The following is a 20,135-nucleotide window of genomic DNA, read 5'->3' on the forward strand; positions in this document are numbered from 1 at the left end:
AACCTCAAACTCTTGGGCTCAAGTGATCCTTTTGCTGCAGCTTCCTGAGCAGCTGGGGACTACAGATGTCCACCACAATACTCGGCTAGTTTTCCTATTTTTAGTAGAGACAGAGTCTTGCTGTGCTCTAGGTCAGTCTGGTCTTGAACTCCTGAGCTTAGGCAATCCACCTGCCTCGGCCTCCCAAGGATTGCAGGCATGAGCCACTGTGCCCTTTACCACATTTTAAATGTGTCTCTTTAATAGAATGTGTCTGAGCTCAATCATCATCTTTCCTTGCATTCTTCAGTTCCTTTTCCCTGAGCAAAAAAAGGAAATTAGAGACCAAAGTATGTATTTTGTAATACATTCAATAAACTCTGGGCTTAAGAAGTCAAGATTCTTTGGTTACTAGAAAGTTCTATGTTTTTAGTTTCTCTGGAAGCTGATGGCAGCTGATGTCTTATTTTCTCTCAATACAGTCCTTTGGTTACAAATGAGACAGGTTCTGTGGTTTATTTTAAGTTGTATTAGTATGTAAGTTGGAACATGAACATTTATCTATTACCTGTAATAACTTCCGTTTCTAAGTGCAACTACTTCAGTCAGGTGTTTGTAACTTGGGACTTACTGTAATAGTCTTCATACATAAGTGCAAGTTGTACCTAAGTTGGATGCTTGTAACTCAGGGACTGCGTTTGTTAGGAACTCCCAATCTTTATAACAAACTAATCTTACATTAAACCAAATGAATTTTAGTAAGATACAAACAAGGTAGGTCCACAATATATTGTCTTATGAACTAAGAAAACTAAAAACATTTTATAACCTGTAATATCCAAATGATACACTTTATTATTAACAATTATAGATGGTAAAGATGTAGCAGAAAGTGATTTCAGAGACATAAGCTATGTTAATACAATGATCAGGTGTGTGAATGAGTTTAAAAATCACTTAAATTCTTGGTGGCTTCTTTATAAGGGTCTCCCAGAAACACATACTCCGTGTGTTAATAATGGCTGTAAATTCACTAGACTCCAAACTCTGCACAACAGCTAGCTGGAGCCTTAGCTGATCAGAAGTCAATCCAGGGCTCCTAGCAACAGCAGCCATGTCTGGGTTCAGGGAGGGGTACTGACCATAACCTAAGGAGATGCTATCTTATGGAAGTCCTACAGAATCATTTTAGTACAGGATGAGTAAGGTTGATTTATGCCTTTTACTTCATGTGTTTCTTTTAATTAGAAGAAAAACTGGGAACAAATTACAATTAGTTACGCTCATCTATTATTATTTTCTTTTTGAAACAGAATCTCACTTTCTTGCCCTGGATAGAGTGCCATGGCATCATAGCTCACTGCAACCTCAAACTCTTGGACTCAAGCATTCTCTTGCCTCAGCCTCCTAAGTAGTTGGAACTACAGGCGCCCGTCACAACACCCAGCTAATTTTTTTTTTTTTTCTTTTCAGAGATGGGGTCTCGCTCTAGCTTAGGCTGGTCTGGAACCCGTGAGCTCAGGTAATCTGCCCACCTCAGCTTCCCGAGTGCTGGGATTACAAGTGTGAGCCACTGCACCCATCCTATGCTCATCTATTTTCTTTTTATTATACGTATTTTAGATTGCAGTCTGAATACAAATATTGATCAGAAGCCAAACATCCCACACGTTTCTTACCAAATCAACCCAGGCCAATCTATCTTTCAACTATACATTTTTATGCTCTTACCTTACCACTTATTAAAACAAATATATGAATAAATAGCAACCCGATCCAAATAAGTATCTTTCATCTATAATTAGCTGAACCAAAAGATTTAAAGATGGATAGAGTTAATCCATCTTACCAATTGCATCTCCAATGCCAGTTCAGTCATGCCTGAATGCTTAGATTTAATTTATAGAAAATATGAATATCTAACATTGTAAAGGGAGCCTTCTGGCAGATCCCGTCTGACAGGGACAAAAGGTCAAACAGTTAGTTTGTTGTTCTGTGACAGTTAAAGGGTCTCCGGACTGGGTCAGAGGGTGGGAGAGTTATGTCTAGATCTGGAATGGATCACTTGGACAATTAAGTTCTTGTCAGACCAAAAAGCATGACAGCAAAACCTCCCCCAGGCAAGAAGGCAGCCAGATGGAAAATAACTCTTTTTTCCCCACCTATCTCAAAATTTGAAATGAGAATGGGAATTAAATGATGGGAAAAACATTTCTAAGTTTTAGAATATACTTGGGTTGCTGGGGTTACATTTTTGAGGTAATGTTTTTTCCCCTCATTGGAAACTCATTACTCAAATTTAAAACTAACTCAACCTGATATCACTTTTTTTCTTTTAAGAGATAAGATCTCACACTATTGCCCAGATCGGAGTGCAGTGGTATGCTCATAGTTCACTATAATCTTGAACTCCTGGACTCAAGGGATCCTCCTGCCTCAGCTTCCCAAGTTGCTGTTTTTATAGGTGTAAACCAATGTGCCTAGCCCCATGTCACCTTTTAACTCACAAACTGAGCACTCTAAGATAATTATTATAGTATAGCCAGCACTCAACTATTGAATCCATACTTTTATTCATTATGTACAGACTTAAACAATGCTGTTTGCATGCTGAGCAGTTTTTTTCTGCTGGTATTGCCTGAAAGCATTAGTTTAGTTTGGTATTTTCTTTTCTTTGTGGTTTTTGGCCGGGGCTGGGTATGAACCTGCCACCTCCGGCATATGGGACCGGCGCCCTACTCACTGAGCCACAAGTGCCACCCAGTTTGGCATTTTCATCATCTTTATCTGACATGAGTGTTTGTTTTTATTCAATTATTGGTAAAACAGAAATAATGAGCCAAAGATGGAAATTATTAGGCTTGCCTATAGGTGGCAAATGTTTGGCTTTAACCAGTTATTGTGTGGAAAAGGAAGTATGAAGTTTTAGAATTATACTGCTGAAGACGATCAAAAAGGCAAGAAACAATATATGTTTGATGCCTTGAGAAGGAATTTTCCCCACCCCACATTGAACAGATTTAAGTCTGTTGTTCAACTTTCAGTGATTTGACTTCACTATACATTTTTTGAGACCTAGTATATATTAAACTAGGGAACTATGTGTAATCTAAAGGTTGGTCTTCAATAATAATAATCTTCAATAATAATCAATTATTATGTCCAGCACAGATTCACAGAAGATTAAGAGCTATTAGGATCCTATCTACTTTGAACTGTTAGTTCTACAGATGAAAAAACTAGAGGCTGCAAAGGTTATTTTACTTGCCTAATGTCTATAGCTAAATGCATGAGAGGGCTGTGTCCAGACTTGGGATTTCTTGAACTCTGTATTATTTCCATCATTGTTATTATGGATGCCCTGCTACCATGTTAACGTCACAAGTCTATCTGCTTCCTCAAAAATCATGGGAGGCAGCTGGGTGTGGTGGCTCATGCCTGTAATCCCAGCACTTTTGGAGGCTTAGGTGGGTAGATTGCTTGACCCAGGAATTCAAGACCAGCCTGAGCAAGAATGAGACCCCATCTCTAACAAAAACAAACAAACAAAAAACTAGCCAGGCATTATGGTAGGCACCTATAATCCCAGCTACTTGGGAGGCTGAGGCAACAGGATCACTTAAGCCCAAGAGTTGTGAGCTAAGATGCCATGACACTCGACCCAGATTGACAGAGTGAGACTCTGTCTCAAAAAAAAAAAAAATAAAAAATAAAAATCACGCGTGGCCTGATTCCTGGTAGACTTGTGATATGCTTTGGATGTTTGATCCCTAAAAATCTCATGTTGAAATTTGATCCCAGTATTGGAAATGAAGGCTGGTGGCAGGTGTTTGGGCCATGGGAACAGATCCCTCAAGAATGGCTTGCTGCCCCCAGGGTGAATGAGTTCCTACTTAGTAGTTATCACGAGAGCCAGGCACCACCTTCTTTGTGTCTTCTCTTATCACATGACACACCTGCTTTCCCCTTGCCTTCTGCCTTGACTGGAAGCTCCTTGAAGCCCTCACCAAAAGTAGACACTGGCACCATGCTTGCATAGCTTGTAGAACCATGAGCCCCAAATCTCTTCTCTTTATGACCCCTGGCCTCAGGTATTTTCTTTATAGCAACACAAATGGACTAATACACCTTGGAAACTGCAGTGCCTCCAGGTTCTAGGTCTGTGAATGTCTGTGGCTCTTATTCCACACAATTAATATGGTATCTGGTAAGACTTGAAGCTACAAATAGCTTCAAGATATTTCCACATTTTATCTTCCAAATTTAAAGTTAAATATTACTATTTCAGAGATGCCTTCCCTAGTAAGCTTAGCTATGCTTGTCCTGTTCGTCACATAACTTCATATACCTATCATATTCTGAAATAATACATTAATTACTTATTAATGTATTATTTGAAAAGTATCTTTTCCAACAGGTTATACATTCCATGAAAGCAACTTGTTCACACCTGTTTATGTAGCATCTAGCATAGTCTTGGTACATAAAAGCAGCACAAATAATATTTGTTGAATAAACAAATGAATTTTCTCAGTAAATTTGTGATAAGAAAACCCTTATGAAAGCCCTAATTGTCCTTTTTATCCTGTCCTAAATTTGGTAACCAAGCCCAAGGAAGTACCAGGAATAGAGATTTTAGCTCAGCAAAAGCTAACAATTAAAAACATTCACACATGGAATGAGCAATTTTGTAGAATACTAGCTCTGTCAAGAAGAGGCAAGAAACCAAGTGCCCAGGTACCCAGGATCTTTCTGAATTTGGTAAAAAGTCAATCTTGACAGCCTCTCAGTTGTCTTCCAACTCCAAGGATCTAAAGTTTATTTCTTTTCAGTTGCTTCATTTTGAATTAGATTAAGGTAGAGTATACACACAAACTTCCTTAGGAAATAACCTAAGAGATGCCATCTAATGAGACTTAAAATATATGCCCTTTTACAATTATGTGATACATATGAATTCCACTGAATACACGATTTACTATAGATTTACATAAATAACTTGATGAAGACTAAAAGACTAAAGAAAGTTTTTTAAAAATTTGTGTAGCATTTTAATTTTAAACACACACACACACTTTCATGTAATTATTTATCAACTCTATGAGGAAAATAATGCTTGAGCTCATGCAGAATAAACAGCTTGTCCACAGTGGTAGAGCTGGAAGGTCTCAAACTCTCAAATCAATGCCTCTTTTTACTCCAATAGAGCACGCTGCTTTTTTTCTCTAGAATTATCCAATCCGTTAGGCTTACCAAATTTCCATCTTCATCCTAGATTGAAAATACTTTGCTTCCAAATTTTACTACGAAAGGACCGAATGGAATTTAAAACTCTTAACTTTTTTCTATAGGTGTCAATTAAAAATCTATGTTTAATTAATGATTAAAGAAATAATAAACATCTAATATAAACTAATTATAACACAGCAGTAGTTAAGAGTTTAAACAGTTAATGTAATATCTCATTAGCTTTTATAACTAAAGAGAAACCTTTATTAAATGTAATTTTTTTCTACAAAGATTTCAATTCAGAAAAGCAACTTGATTAAATTAATTAAGGCCTTTAAAAGTAATTTTTTCCTCTGAAATGTTTAGTAAAACACTAAGAATAAGATGGGCATTTAGCACAGATTAAATGGCAGGAGAGAAAAGATCCAACAACATTTTATTGTTAGCTAGTAGTTGTTTCTTAAAAGTTACACAGGGAAAAATCATATAATGATTAAAGACAAAGTAAAATACACTATGTCCCATTTTAGAGTTTGAAAGGATCTTTGAGACCATCTAGTTCAATTTCATTTCTTCTTAATTGAGGTAATAGATTTCACAGTCCTCTTGCTATAAGTACCTCTTCTTGAGGAAGTTCACACTTCCAAGAAATGCAATCAACTTTCTAAGAAAATCATGATTGCTTTTATTTTTCATGTTACATCTTGTGGTATGACAATTACATATGGAAATCTGCATTTCGAAAATCTAAACGTGCATTCTCCTATGTGCATATTCATACGCAGTGCCTTTGCACTGGGTGCCTTTCCTTAACCAATCTTCCAGCTATAAAAGACATGAATGAGTAAACCTTGGAAAAGGGATAACATCTTTGATATTTTCAACTCCCAAGATGCACTGCAGGTAGCGTTCAAATCCCATCCCAAAACCTCCATGTGGCACAGATCCAAATCGACGAAGGTCCAGATACCTGTTTTTTAAAAACAGACAATCATTACCTACAAATGCTGTATGAGACCAAATGTTATGATTAGAAATTATGTTTCAAAAGTCTTTTGCAGTCATTTGCTATATAGTCCATACCACTGTGGTAAATCAGTCTTTCTCCTCCATAGATGATGGAAACAAAAAGTTAAAGTAATCTCATCTATCCATGGTTACCCAGAATCCTGCCACTCAGTCATGGGCTCTGGTCATTTGATCCTTTTTCTTTTTAAGTTATTTATGTTTATGTACAGAAAACTTCTCATGAGGCTACCAAAAATTTTCTATAGCTTTACTAGTTTTCTTGAAAACACATTCCTCTTCTAAGTCTTGGTATATTAATGATAATGCTTTTTTCTTACCAAAATCACATTGTTCAATACACAGAGGAGAGTGAAGAGTTTTGCTTGATATATCACAAAAAGATATCCCCAAGATTAAACTGCAAGCTGCAACAGGGTAGAAACTGTGTCTCATTTAACCTTTTATCTCCAGGGAATGCTCAAGAGTAGGTGCCTACTTACTATATGAAGATTTATTGTTTGAAGGCACAAAAATATATTCTTGAGGGCCAAAATTAGAAGAAATTTCCAGTTCTCTGCTTCAGGCCTACTGAAGATGTCCAGAGTCATTTCTCTGGTAGGCCAGACAGACTCTGAAACCCATCCATGCACATCCTATTCCCACTTAAGACAATATAGCTAGAAAATGGCACAGCCAACTCTGATTCTAATATACCAGTATGAGATAGTTATTTTAGGAAGGAAATATGTCATTTGGTGAGGAAATTCTTGAGTCATAATGGTTTAAAAAAGTGTAGAGGCCAGGCGCAGTGGCGCATACTTTTAATCATAGCATTCTGGGAGGCTGAAGCATGTGGATTTTCTGAGTTCAGGAGTTTGAGACCTGCCTAAACAAGAGAGAGACTTCTGTTTCTAAAAAATAGCTGGGGGCTGTGGTGGGCACCTGTAGACCCAGCTACTTGGGGAGGCTGAGGCAAAAGAATCACTTGAGCCCAAGAAGGTGTGAGGTTGCTGTGAGCTATAAAACCCCAGCACTCTACCAAGGGCGACAAAGTGAGACTCTGTCTCAAAACAAACAAACAAACAAACAAACAAACAAACAAACAAACGAACAAAGTGTAGAGCTGCTTGAATGATTTGTAAAATCAGTTCCACGATAAGACATAAGTACCAAAGCTGATAGCCATTTAGCTCCTCAAGCACAAAGACTGACTACCACCTATTTCCCCACTATTAATAAAAGCAGCTACATAATATTGATTATTTTAGTCAGTTAACTCGAAGTACCTATTTTTTTAAAAATAAAGATGAATTCCAACAAATGAGCTGTAACCAGATGAGAAAAAAATATGACAGAGGTATCTATCCAGTATAAAACTTCAGATGAGTAAGAAGGACAAGGAAAAATGGAAAGAACTAATTCTTGAATAATTTAAATGTTTGGTAACCATATTAAATTTACACGGCATGGGGACAGAGTACACTTTGATTTAGTAACAAAATAAGAATAAGAGCACACCAAACCATGTGTCAAAAACATCTGGAGGGGCTTGGTGCCTGTGGCTCAGGTGGCTAAGGTGCCAGCCACATACACCTGAGCTGGCGGGTTCAAATCCAGCCCAGCCCACCAAACAACAATGACAGCTGCAACCAAAAAACAGCCAGGTGTTGTGGCAGGCGCCTGTGGTCCCAGCTACTTGGGAGGCAGAGGCAGGAGAATCGCTTGAGCCCAGGAGTTGGAGGTTGCTGTGAGCTGTTATGCCACAGCTCTTTACTCAGGGCGACAGCTTGAGGCTCTGTCTTAGGGAAAAAAACAAAAACAAAAAACACCCGGAGGATCTCAGTGGCTGCTAGAAGGTCAAGCAGTGGTTTTAGATAGGTCCAAATTTGTCATACACTGATGTCAAAACACTAGTCTGAATATCTGTAAATTGAGTTCTGCAGAGGGATTCAGTTTGTAGCATTTTTCTTTGTCTTTGCTTTAATAGGTAAAAAAAATCCACTTCTAAGAAAAAAGTTTCTAATGTACATATATTTGATTGTAGTTAAACTGCTTCGAGGGTAGTCAGATAACAGAAAAGATACTACAAAATCTGTGGAACTACTTACAAATGTAATCTGCATATGGCATGTAGAAATACGAAGTGAGTAAATTCTTAAAGACATCTGGGGTGCCTGTTCTCCACAAGCAGAGATCACAGATGTCAAAATTTCTAAGGTCCCTGTTACCTTTGATATGCTATGATTACCACATAAAAGGAAGCAAATTCAAATGACAAATATTTATATTTGAAGATCTTAGAAATTTGAAAACTTTATTGAGAAATGAAATGATCACTAAAATGATTAATAAAGACTAAAAAAGGCCTAAACTGGAGTAACAGCTTCCCTGCAACTGGGAACAGCGAGTCTGGGGAGACAAAACTCCAGGCATCTCTGGCCGGTGAGATCTGCCTATAATCATCCCTTTGAGGATACACAGAGCCAGCAAGGGACTTCTGGACTCCAAGAGGAGGACAAAAACAGTGGAAAACTGGCAAGTGGTTGCGTGTGTTCCATCGACCTAATCACGCCAGCAACCGTAAGTACAAGCAGCAGTGAGACTGCAAATCGGAAAGGCCTTACCTGTGAACTGTTTTGGTGTTCTTGGACTTGGCACTCAGTTGAACTGCCTTGGGGAGAGCTTGAGCAGGAGTGTGGAGAACTTTGGGCATTGTCTGGGGCCCCAGACTGAGCCACTGAGCTGGGCGCAGGAAACCATTGTGAAAGAACTGCCCGGGCAAGCTCCGCCCTCAGGGTCTCAGAGCAAGGATTGGGCGGGTCAAAGTAACCTACTGACTGAGCAGCCTAAAGGCAGGGACTGAGCTGCCTTACAGCCTTAATCCTTAGGGGCAGAGTGAGACGGTTTTGGTATACTGGACCCTTGGGCTGTTGCCCTGGGTAGAGTGCCATGACGTCATAGCTCATAGCAACCTCAAACTCCTAGGCTTGGTGCCGCCCAGACCTCCATAAGAGCTGTGCAGCGACCCCAGACCAGTGACCCGCACCCACCAGACTCCACATTCCCTGACCAGGAACTGCGGGAGCCACGCAACCCTGCGTCTTCCCTCCTGTGTCCTCCCAGCTTCCACACCAGCCCGTTCATCTGGACAGGGACTCTGGTAGCTGCGTGCCCTTTGGAGCCCTCCCTGCCTCTGCTCAGAGCTCTTCTCCTGGCCAGAGACTGCTGGAGCCTTGGGCTCTCTATGCCAAAGTCACTGGGCGCCTGGCACTCCCAGAACTGTGCGCACCACCCCTGCCCTGTTGCTGGATCCAGGTGTGTCACAAACCGGAGCTGCTTCCACAGCAAGAACTCCCTAGCTAGAGCAGCCCCAGAGGAACTACACAGGGTCACTCCCTACAAAGATCCAGCAACAATAGAGTGATCCCGCTGGGGTCCAATCTTGGAGAGACACCTCCCCAACTCTGAGGACAGCCAGAGGCAACGGTAAAAAACAATCATGAGGCGAAATCAACAGAAAAATTCTGGCAATATGAATAATCAGAGTAGATCAACTCCCCCAAGGATCAATGGGGCAGAAACAGCACAAGACCCCATGCACAAACAAATAGCTGAGATGTCAGAAATTGAATTCAGGATCTGGATAGCAAATAAGATCGAATTAGAATTCCAAAAGTTATCTCAAGAATTCAATGGATTCAAAGACCAAATGACCAAAGATTTCGACACATTGAGACAAGAAGTTGCATCTCTAAAAGATCTGAGAAACACAGTAGAATCCCTCAGCAACAGAATGGAGCAAGCAGAAGAAAGGATTTCTGACATTGAAGACAAAGCTTTCGAACGCTCCCAAACCCTCAAAGAAGAAGAGAAATGGAGAGCAAAAACAGACCACTCTCTCAGAGAGCTCTCGGATAATTTGAAGAAAACCAATATTCCTCTTATAGGGATCCCCGAAAGTGATGAAGTGGCTTCACAAGGCACAGAGTCTCTTCTCCATGAGATTATGAAGGAGAACTTTCCAGACATGCCAAGAGATTCCGAAATTCAGATAGCAGACAGTTTCAGAACTCCAGCACGACACAACCCAAATAAGACATCCCCCAGACACATCATAATCAATTTCACTAAGGTTACTATGAAGGAGAAAATTCTGAAAGCTGCCACACAAAAGAAAACCATTACCTACAAGGGGAAGAATATCAGAATGACTGCAGATCTCTCAGCTGAAACCTTTCAAGCTAGAAGAGGATGGTCATCGGCTTTTAATCTCCTAAAACAAAATAACTTTCAACCCAGGATCCTGTACCAAGCTAAACTGAGCTTCATTTATGACGGAGAAATTAAATACTTCAACGACATTCACATGTTGAAGAAATTTGCCACAACTAAACCAGCTCTCCAGGACATTCTTAGACATATCCTCCATAAAGACCGGCGTAATTCTCCACCACAAAAGTAAACCCACCCAGAAAATTTTGATCAAATTCCAACTTCCATAGTCGCAAAAGGATTAAAAATGTCCACCGGTCTCTCGAAAGGCTTATCAATACTCTCAATTAATGTGAATGGTTTAAACTGTCCTCTAAAGAGGCATAGGTTGGTGGACCGGATACAAAAACTCAAGCCAGATATCTGCTGTATACAAGAATCGCATCTTACATTAAAAGACAGATATAGACTCAAGGTGAAGGGATGGTCATCTATATTCCAGGCAAATGGAAAGCAGAAAAAAGCAGGCGTTGCAATCCTGTTCGCAGATGCAATAGGTTTAAACCAACCAAAATAATTAAGGATAAAGATGGACACTTCATATTTGTTAAAGGTAATACTCAATATGATGAGATCTCAATTATTAATATTTATGCACCCAACCACAACACACCTCAATTTGTAAGAGAAACTTTAACAGACATGAGCAACTCGATTTCCTCCACTTCCATAGTAGTTGGAGATTTTAACACCCCTTTAGCAGTCTTGGATAGATCCTCCAAAAAGAAGCAAAGCAAAGAAATTTTAGATTTAAACTCAACCATTCAACATCTGGACTTAACAGACATCTACAGAACATTTTATCCCAACAAAACTGAATACACATTCTTCTCATCAGCCCACGGAACATACTCCAAAATCGACCACATCCTAGGCCACAAATCTAATCTCAGCAAATTTTAAAAAATAGAAATTATTCCTTGCATCTTCTCAGACCATCATGGAATAAAAGTTGAACTCAATAACAACAGGAACCTGCATACCCATACAAAAACATGGAAGCAAAACAACCTTATGCTGAAGGATACATGGGTTATAGAAGAGATTAAGAAGGAAATCACCATATTTTTGGAACGAAACAACAATCAAGACATGAATTACCAGAACCTCTGGGATACTGCAAAGGCAGTCCTAAGAGGGAAATTTATAGCACTGCAAGCCTTCCTCAAGAAAACGGAAAGAGAGGAAGTCAATAACTTAATGGAACATCTCGAGCAACTGGAGAAAGAAGAACACTTCAACCCCAAACGCAGCAGAAGAAAAGAAATAACCAAAATCAGAGCAGAATTAAATGAAATTGAAAACAGAAGAATTATACAACAGATCAATAAATCCAAAAGCTGGTTTTTTGAAAAGACCAATAAAATAGATAAACCTTTGGCCAACCTAACCAGGAAAAAAAGAGTAAAATCTCTAATTTCATCAATCAGAAATGGTAACGATGAAATAACAACAGACCCCTCAGAAATTCAAAAAATCCTTAATGAATACTACAAGAAACTCTACTCTCACAAATATGAAAATCTGAAAGAAATTGACCAATACCTGGAAGCACACCACCTACCAAGGCTTAGCCAGAACGAAGTGGAAATGTTGAACAGGCCTATATCAAGTTCTGAAATAGCATCAACTATACAAAATCTCCCTAAAAAGAAAAGCCCAGGACCAGATGGCTTTATGTCAGAATTCTACCAAACATTTAAAGAAGAACTGGTACCTATACTACTAAACCTCTTCCAAAATATAGAAAAAGAAGGACTATTACCCAGCACATTCTACGAAGCAAACATCACCTTGATCCCCAAACCAGGGAAAGACCCAACAAGAAAAGAAAATTATAGACCAATATCATTAATGAATATAGATGTTAAAATACTCAATAAGATCCTAACAAACAGAATCTAACAACACATCAAAAAAATTATACACCATGACCAACTTGGATTTATCCCAGGGTCTCAAGGCTGGTTCAATATACGTAAATCTATAAATGTAATTCAACACATAAACAAACTAAAAAATAAAGACCATATGATTCTTTCAATTGATGCAGAAAAAGCTTTTGATAATATCCAGCATCCCTTCAGGATCAGATCACTTAAGAAAATTGGTATAGAAGGGACATTTCTTAAACTAATAGAGGCCATCTGCAGCAAACCCACAGCCAGTATCATATTGAACGGAGTTAAATTGAAATCATTTCCACTTAGATCAGGAACCAGGCAAGGTTGCCCATTGTCTCCATTGCTCTTTAACATTGTAATGGAAGTTTAGCCATTGCAATTTGGGAAGAAAAGGTGATCAAGGGTATCCACATAGGGTCAGAAGAGATCAAACTTTCACTCTTTGCAGATGATATGATCGTATATCTGGAAAACACTAGGGATTCTACTACAAAACTTTTAGAAGTGATCAAGGAATATAGCAATGTCTCAGGCTACAAAATCTACACCCATAAATCTGTAGCCTTTATACATACCAACAATAACCAAGCCAAACAAATAGTCAAGGACTCTATTCCTTTCACAGTAGTGCCAAAGAAGATGAAATATTTGGGAGTATACCTAACAAACGACGTGAAAGATCTCTACAAAGAGAACTATGAAACTCCAAGAAAAGAAACAGCCGAAGATGTTAACAGATGGAAAAACATACCATGCTCATGGCTGGGAAGAATCAACATTGTTAAAATGTCCATACTGCCAAAGCAATATATAATTTTAATGCAATTCCTATTAAAGCTCCATTGTCATACTTTGAAAGATCTTGAAAAAATAATACTTCGTTTTATACGGAATCAGAAAAAACCTCGAATAGCCAAAACATTACTGAGCAATAAAAACAAAGCAGGAGGAATCACGCTACCAGACCTGAGACTGTACCATAAATCCATAGTGATCAAAACAGCATGGTACTGGCAAAAAAGCAGAGAAGTAGATGTCTGGAACAGAATAGAGAACCAAGAGATGGATGCAGCTACTTACCGTTATTTGATCTTTGACAAGCCAATGAAAAACATTCAGTGGGGAAAAGATTCCCTATTTAACAAATGGTGCTGGGTAAACTGGCTGGCAACCTGTAGAAGATTGAAACTGGACCCACACCTTTCACCATTAACTAAGAGAGACTCTCAATGGATAAAAGATTTAAACTTAAGACATGAAACTATAAAAATACTTGAAGAAAGTGCAGGGAAAACTCTTGAAGGAATCGGCCTGGGTGAATATTTTATGAGGAGGACTCCCCAGGCAATTGAAGCAGTATCAAAAATGTACTACTGGGACCTGATCAAACTAAAAAGCTTCTGCACAGCCAAGAACATAGTGAGTAAAGCAAGCAGATAGCCCTCAGAATGGGAGAAAATATTTGCAGGTTATACCTCCGATAAATGTCTAATAACCAGAATCCACAGAGAACTCAAACGTATTAACAAGAAAAGAACATGTGACCCCATTTCAGGGTGGGCAAGGGACTTGAAGGGAAACTTCTCTAAAGAAGACCGACGCACAATCTACAAACACATGAAAAAAAGCTCATCATCCTTAATCATCAGAGAAATGCAAATCAAAACTACTCTGAGATATCACCTAACCCCAGTAAGTAGCCCACATAACAAAATCCAAAAACCAGAAATGTTGGCGTGGATGTGGAGGATAGGGCACATGTCTACACTGCTGGTGGGAATGCACACTAATACGTTCCTTCTGGAAGGATGTTTGGAGAATACTTAGAGACCTAAAAATAGACCTGCCATTCGATCCTATAATTCCTTTACTAGGTTTATACTCAGAAGACCAAAAGTCACAATATAACAAAGACATGTGTACCAGAATGTTTATTGCAGCACAATTCATAATTGCTAAGTCATGGAAGAAGCCCAAGTGCCCATTGACCCATGAATGGACTAACAAATTGTGGTACATGTATACCATGGAATACTATGCAGCCTTAAAGAAACATGGAGACTTTACCTCTTTCATGTTTACACGGATGGAGCTGGAACATATTCTTCTTAGCAAAGTATCTCAGGAATGGAAGAAAAAGTACCCAATGTACTCAGCCCTACTATGAAGCTAAATTATAGCTTTCACATCAAGACTATAACCCAACTATAGCACAAGACTATGGGGGAAGGGACAAGGAAGGGGAAGGGAGGGGGGAGGTTTTGGTGGAGGGAGGGTAATGGGTGGGGCCACATCTATGGTGCATCTTAGAATGGATATAGGCTATTGTACTAATGTACACAGCTATGATTTAACAATAAAAAAAACAATAAATTAAAAAAAAGGCCTAAACTTATTTAACCAATGGCTAAAATTTATATTTAGCTAGTTTTTATGTGCCATAAATATTATCTCAGAGACAGAAAGAATCTGAGGTAAAATGCATAAATCTGCTCATTCAGGCTCATCTGCCTAACAGCAAGACTTAGAACAAAGGAAACTAGCATTTACTGAGGGTAGATATGTAATCTGTATTGTTTCATTTCATCTTCACAATAACCTGGTAAAGTAGATAGTACCATTCCATTTTGTAACCAAGAAAGCCAAGACTCAGAAAGATGTAAGTATGCCTAACTTCATTACTGGCCAATACAAGGCTTTCAAAGGTTATTATGGGAATCCAATTTTAACTTTTTTGCATCTCTGAAACCCACCTCCTTCCTTACCAAAAGATAAGGGTGTAACTTGCCACCTTCCTTCTCCTTAGGACAGCAAAAGGATTATTATTATTGATATTATGCAAAAATCCTGAAGAAGTGGTATTCTAGAAGTAAAAATACACGATTCGTATATATGGAAAAACATTTGCAGAAAGGGCCTGCAGAAGGAAAACCAGAACAACTCCGGAGCTCAAGCAGTCTACCTGCCTCAGCCTCACAGAGTGCTAGGATTACAGGTGTGAGCCACCGTGCCTGGCCTCTTTTCACTGTTCTATACTTTTAGAGTACAGACAGGTGGTCTTCTCTAAGAAGCTTAGATTTCTACAGTTCATGAAGACCTTAGGGATCACATAGCTCAAGTCCCTGGTTTCAAACCTAAGGAGATTTTTGTTTGTTTAGAGATAGGATCTCACTCTGTCACCCAGGCTGCAGTGTAGTAGTCAGGCTGGAGTATAGTGTCCAATCGTAGCCCACTATAACCTTGAAATCCTGGGCTCAAGCAATCGTCCTGGCTTTGCCTCCCAAGCAGCTGGGACCACAGGTCTGTGCCACCATCTCCAGCTAATTTTTCTTATTTGTAGCGATGGGGTCTTGCTATTTTGCCCAGGCTGGTCTTGAACTCTTGGGTTTAAGTGATCCTCTTGCCTTGGCCTACTAGAGTGTGGAATTACAGGAGTGAGCCAATGTGCCTAACAAGGAACTGAAGCACAGTGGTCAAGAGCAATGGTTTTTGATTCAGAGAGATCAGGTCCCAGTGCCACGCTTCTACCAATGTAATATTGGTTAAGTTAGTTATCTAGGCTTCAGACCTAGAGGAGTAATAAAAATGGGTTAATAATAGTACCTAACTCACAGATGTTGTGATATTATGTGAGCTAATATAAACATTTTAACATAGTTATTTGACACATAATAAAAACTACATGGTAGCTATTAATATCTTTTAAAAACCCAAAGGGTAATTTTCTGAGACTTCCTCTGCCACCTGGTCTTTTACTGTTTTCTTTTTGACAGTCTTACTTTGTCCCCCTCCATTGAGTGTCGTGGCATCAGCTCGCAGGAACCTCAGACTCTTTTTTTTTTTTTTTGAGACACAGTCTCAAGCTGTCGCCCTGGCTAGAGTGCTGTGGCGTCATAATTTATAGAAACCTCAAACTCTTGGGCTTAAAGTGATTCTCTTGTCTCAGCCTCCCAAGTAACTGGGACTACAGGTGCCCACCACAATACCCGGCTATTTTATTTTTGTTGCAGTTGTCATTTTTGTTTTAGCTGGCCTGGGCTGAGTTCGAACCTGCCAGCCTCGGTGTATGTGGCTGGTGCCCTACCCACTGAACTACAGGCGCCACCTGCCCGGCTATTTTTTTTTTGGTTACAGTTCAGCCGGGGCCAGGTTTGAACCCGCCACCCTCGGTATATGGGGCTGGCGCCTTACCGACTGGGCCACAGGCACCTCCCTGCTCGGCTATTTTTTAGAGGTGGAGTCTCATTCTTGCTTAGGTTGGTCTCGAACTCCGGAGCTCAAGCAGTCTACCTGCCTCAGCCTCACAGAGTGCTAGGATTACAGGTGTGAGCCATCGTGCCTGGCCTCTTTCACTGTTCTTAACATTCTTTCATAGGGGCTTGGAAATACAAATAAAAATTCTTCTAGGCAACACTCAGACAAGCAGCTGAATATAAATTATTGGAGGCATCCTTACCATTGGTAGACTTCATTAAGTCCTGATCTGCAAAAGGAAAATAAAATTCTTTCAGGGAATGGCAATAAGATAAATATATTAACCATTATTAAACATTTCATTCTGAGTTGTATGCAAAGAGGTCCTTTTGAAGAAGTACACAACAAAGGCTGTGCTCTCAAATAACACACATATAGTTGAGGAGTTGAAAGGTTATAGTAAGTTAACCAACAGCCCAATGTATTGTCAAATAAGTGGATTAGAGAACAAATGTTACAGGATAAAAATATGATCCAAAGCCCAAAGGAGTCATCAAAGATCAGCTTATTGTACTGTGACATAAGAAAAGCACCACTATTAGTAGGTCAGGCTGTTGGGAGGCATACACAGCAAGGAACACAGACACAACTTTCTTTCTACAACATTAAAAAAATAAATAATACAGATTCTAAGGCTGCTTCCCAGTCAAAAGATAAATTTGGGCATTAGGTAAACATTTAATGTTATGAGGAAAGATTTCATAAAGGAAGGAAGCAAGAAAAGAAAACAGACCAATTAATCTTTCAACAGATGAAGTTTCTTGCCATGTATGATTTTTATTGTGCTTTAAAAAAAGCTCATCACGTCCTCAGATTTCCATCTAAAGAGTAACTTTCACTTCAATTTCACAACTTTCCCAGGACTTTTTAACATGATAGTAATATTAAAGAGTTAGTAGATACAAATAGTCTTCCCAAACCTATTTACCCCCTTTCTTTTGGATCCTAACCCAATAGAGCAGTTCAGATGATTGGGATTACAAAACTAAGCTACCCAAGAGATTTACAGGTTGGGATCTTGGGAAAGCATCAACTTTTTAAGCATTTCTGCATTAGGGAAAGAAGATCTTACAAATGGCTAGTTTAACAGAACTTTTTCAAACAATTAGGGCTTTTCCAGAATACTGTGAAACTCAGTATTATCTGGAGAGAAGGATTAAGCATACAGACATGGCAACATTTTTTTTTTTTTTTAAATGTCTGGCACAGTAAAAGTAGAAATGATGGAAAAACAGCTTATATCCTTGATTAGTTTAGGAAGTCATTAAGGTTTGTTGGCAGACAGGCATATACAAGAGTGGAAGTTCAATTAGAAACATGATTCCCTATTTCCCATCTCCAAAACATTCTTTATGTGCTTATGGATTCATTTCCTGGGTCTCAAACAGCAAATTAAAATACAGTTATTCAAATAGCTAAATCAAAACCCTGACATAGTAGAGAACTCAAGGATGGGAAATGTGCTTATTCTAAATGCTAGCTTAGCAGAAATTTTTCATAGTTTTATTTCCCTACCCTATCCTATCCTTAGTTCACAGTCTGTTTTTAAGTCCCCATAGGACCCTCCATTCAAAGCTAGAATAAACAGAAAATACAGATAAGAGGATAATGTAGGACAAGTTTTAAGGGAGAAATCTTCCTTTGCCCACTATTTGTGGGCAAACATCGTTGTGGGCTTTTCATGTAACAGTTCCAATCTTTCTTTCTTTTTGCAGTTTTTGGCCAGGGCTGGGTTTGAACCTACCACCTCCGGCACATGGGGCTGATGCCCTACCCCTTTGAGCCACAGGAGCCGCCCCAACAGTTCCAATCTTTAAGACATGGAAACTGAGACAGGCTGAATAACAACTTGCTCATGGTGACACAGAATCTGAGATCCAGGTCTGGATTGTAGAGGCCTTAGGCCATATATATATTTTTTTCTTCTCTCTGTTACTATGTCATGATCATCCGTGAAAGCTTCAACTGGATTTTTGAAATGCGTTTCTTTTAGGTCTGACCTGGCTAAGCGCTGCTCTAAGACATGGTACCGTTCCTCCCTGAGGCTTCCTCCAAAGAGTTCCCCAACTCCGGGAACCAGAAGGTCAACAGCAGCAACCTAGAAAGAAACAAAAATCATTAGCATTATATTTTCAGGTAATTTCAATGGTAAGCTTCTTGAGCAAGTAGAACTTCAATATTTTGACAACTAGATGTTTAATTGCCTACCAGAATCTTACTCATTTTATCAATGCTCCTTGTTTCAGTATCAAAAAAGTTTAATATTATCTTTTCAATAAATACTATCTATGCTACACAAATGGCAGGAGGGCAGTTTCCTCTCCTTCCACCGTTTGTGAGGTACACTCAAACAAAAATGTGTTTCCTTCACAAATTTAAGTAAAGTTAATTATAAAAATGTAGAAAGTATTAAAAATTATGAAATATTAAAAATCACCTATCATCACACAGAAGCAATTACATTTTAGCATATTTTCTTTCAGGTTTCTTTTCTTATACATTTAAAAAGAGCCTGTTAGAGATAAAGTTACATATAAAAATTTATCATAACTAGTTCTATGTAATTAATATTTGTCCTACACCAGTAAAAATATTTTATACATTTAATGTTTTAATAGATACATAGTTTATTTCTTAGAATTATTATAATTTAGCCAGGCACAGTGGCTAACGCCTGTAATCCTAACATTTTGGGAGGCTGAGGTGGATGGATTGCTTGAGCTCAGGAGTTTGAGACCAACCTAAGCAAGAATGAGACCTGATCTCTATTAAAAGTAGAAAAACTAGCTAGGAATTATGGCTGGTGCCTATAGTCCCAGTTACTTGGGAGGTTGAGGCAAGAGGATCGCTTGAGCCCAAGAGTTTGGGTTGCTGTGAGTATGATGTCACAGCACTCTACCCAGGGCAACAGAATGTGACTTTGTCTCAAAAAATAAAGAATTATTAAAATTTATTTAGCCGATTTCCTTTTTTCATTGAACATTTCAGTGTGTGTGTGAAATTTTGTTTTCTTTTATAAATAATGTAGCAATGGAAGTTTTATTTAATTTGTAGTATTTTGTTGGGACATATAAAATAAGTTCTGATTATCAAAGAAATATAAACTGAAGGAACAAGATATCACTTTAGAGTTATCAAAATGTCAATGATTGAAAACAACATAAAATATTAATAGATGAGCAACTGCGGGACTGTGGCGGCGCCGGCCTCCCAGGAGTAACAGGTAACAGAGAAATTTAATGTAGGAAGAACAAAGAGAAAGTTTAGAACACTTCCAAAGAGAGTTGGAAATGGGTCCCTCTCATGAAGGAGAAAAGTGTGGTCATTAGAAGGCAGAACTGGAGAAGTAAGAACTGAGCTGAGATATTAAAGTAAGAGAAATAGACTCCCTACAAAGATCCAGCAACAATAGAGTGATCCCGCTGGGGTCTAATCTTGGAGAGACACCTCCCCAATGGCCACAAGCAACGGTGAAAAACAAATATGAGG

The 20,135-nt window shown here is 38.9% G+C and overlaps 1 protein-coding gene across 3 annotated transcripts in view; it reads right to left on the bottom strand.

Moving 5' to 3' along the window:
- Positions 1 to 5,560: 5,560 nt before the first annotated feature.
- NARS2 (asparaginyl-tRNA synthetase 2, mitochondrial) overlaps positions 5,561 to 20,135 on the bottom strand; it is a 188,739-nt gene continuing 174,164 nt past the window's right edge. For all 3 annotated transcript variants that reach the window (XM_053560069.1, XM_053560068.1, XM_053560070.1), the window contains 3 exons: positions 18,647 to 18,744; positions 16,849 to 16,875; positions 5,561 to 6,178 (listed from right to left, as the gene is read on the bottom strand). In XM_053560069.1, the coding sequence (XP_053416044.1) occupies positions 6,034 to 6,178; positions 16,849 to 16,875; positions 18,647 to 18,744 (270 nt within the window). In that variant the 3' untranslated portion in view covers positions 5,561 to 6,033. The remainder of the gene's footprint in view (positions 6,179 to 16,848; positions 16,876 to 18,646; positions 18,745 to 20,135) is intronic.

This window comes from Nycticebus coucang, chromosome 14 (assembly GCF_027406575.1).
Source record: "Nycticebus coucang isolate mNycCou1 chromosome 14, mNycCou1.pri, whole genome shotgun sequence".
In the NCBI taxonomy this organism is placed as follows: Eukaryota; Metazoa; Chordata; class Mammalia; order Primates; family Lorisidae; genus Nycticebus; species Nycticebus coucang.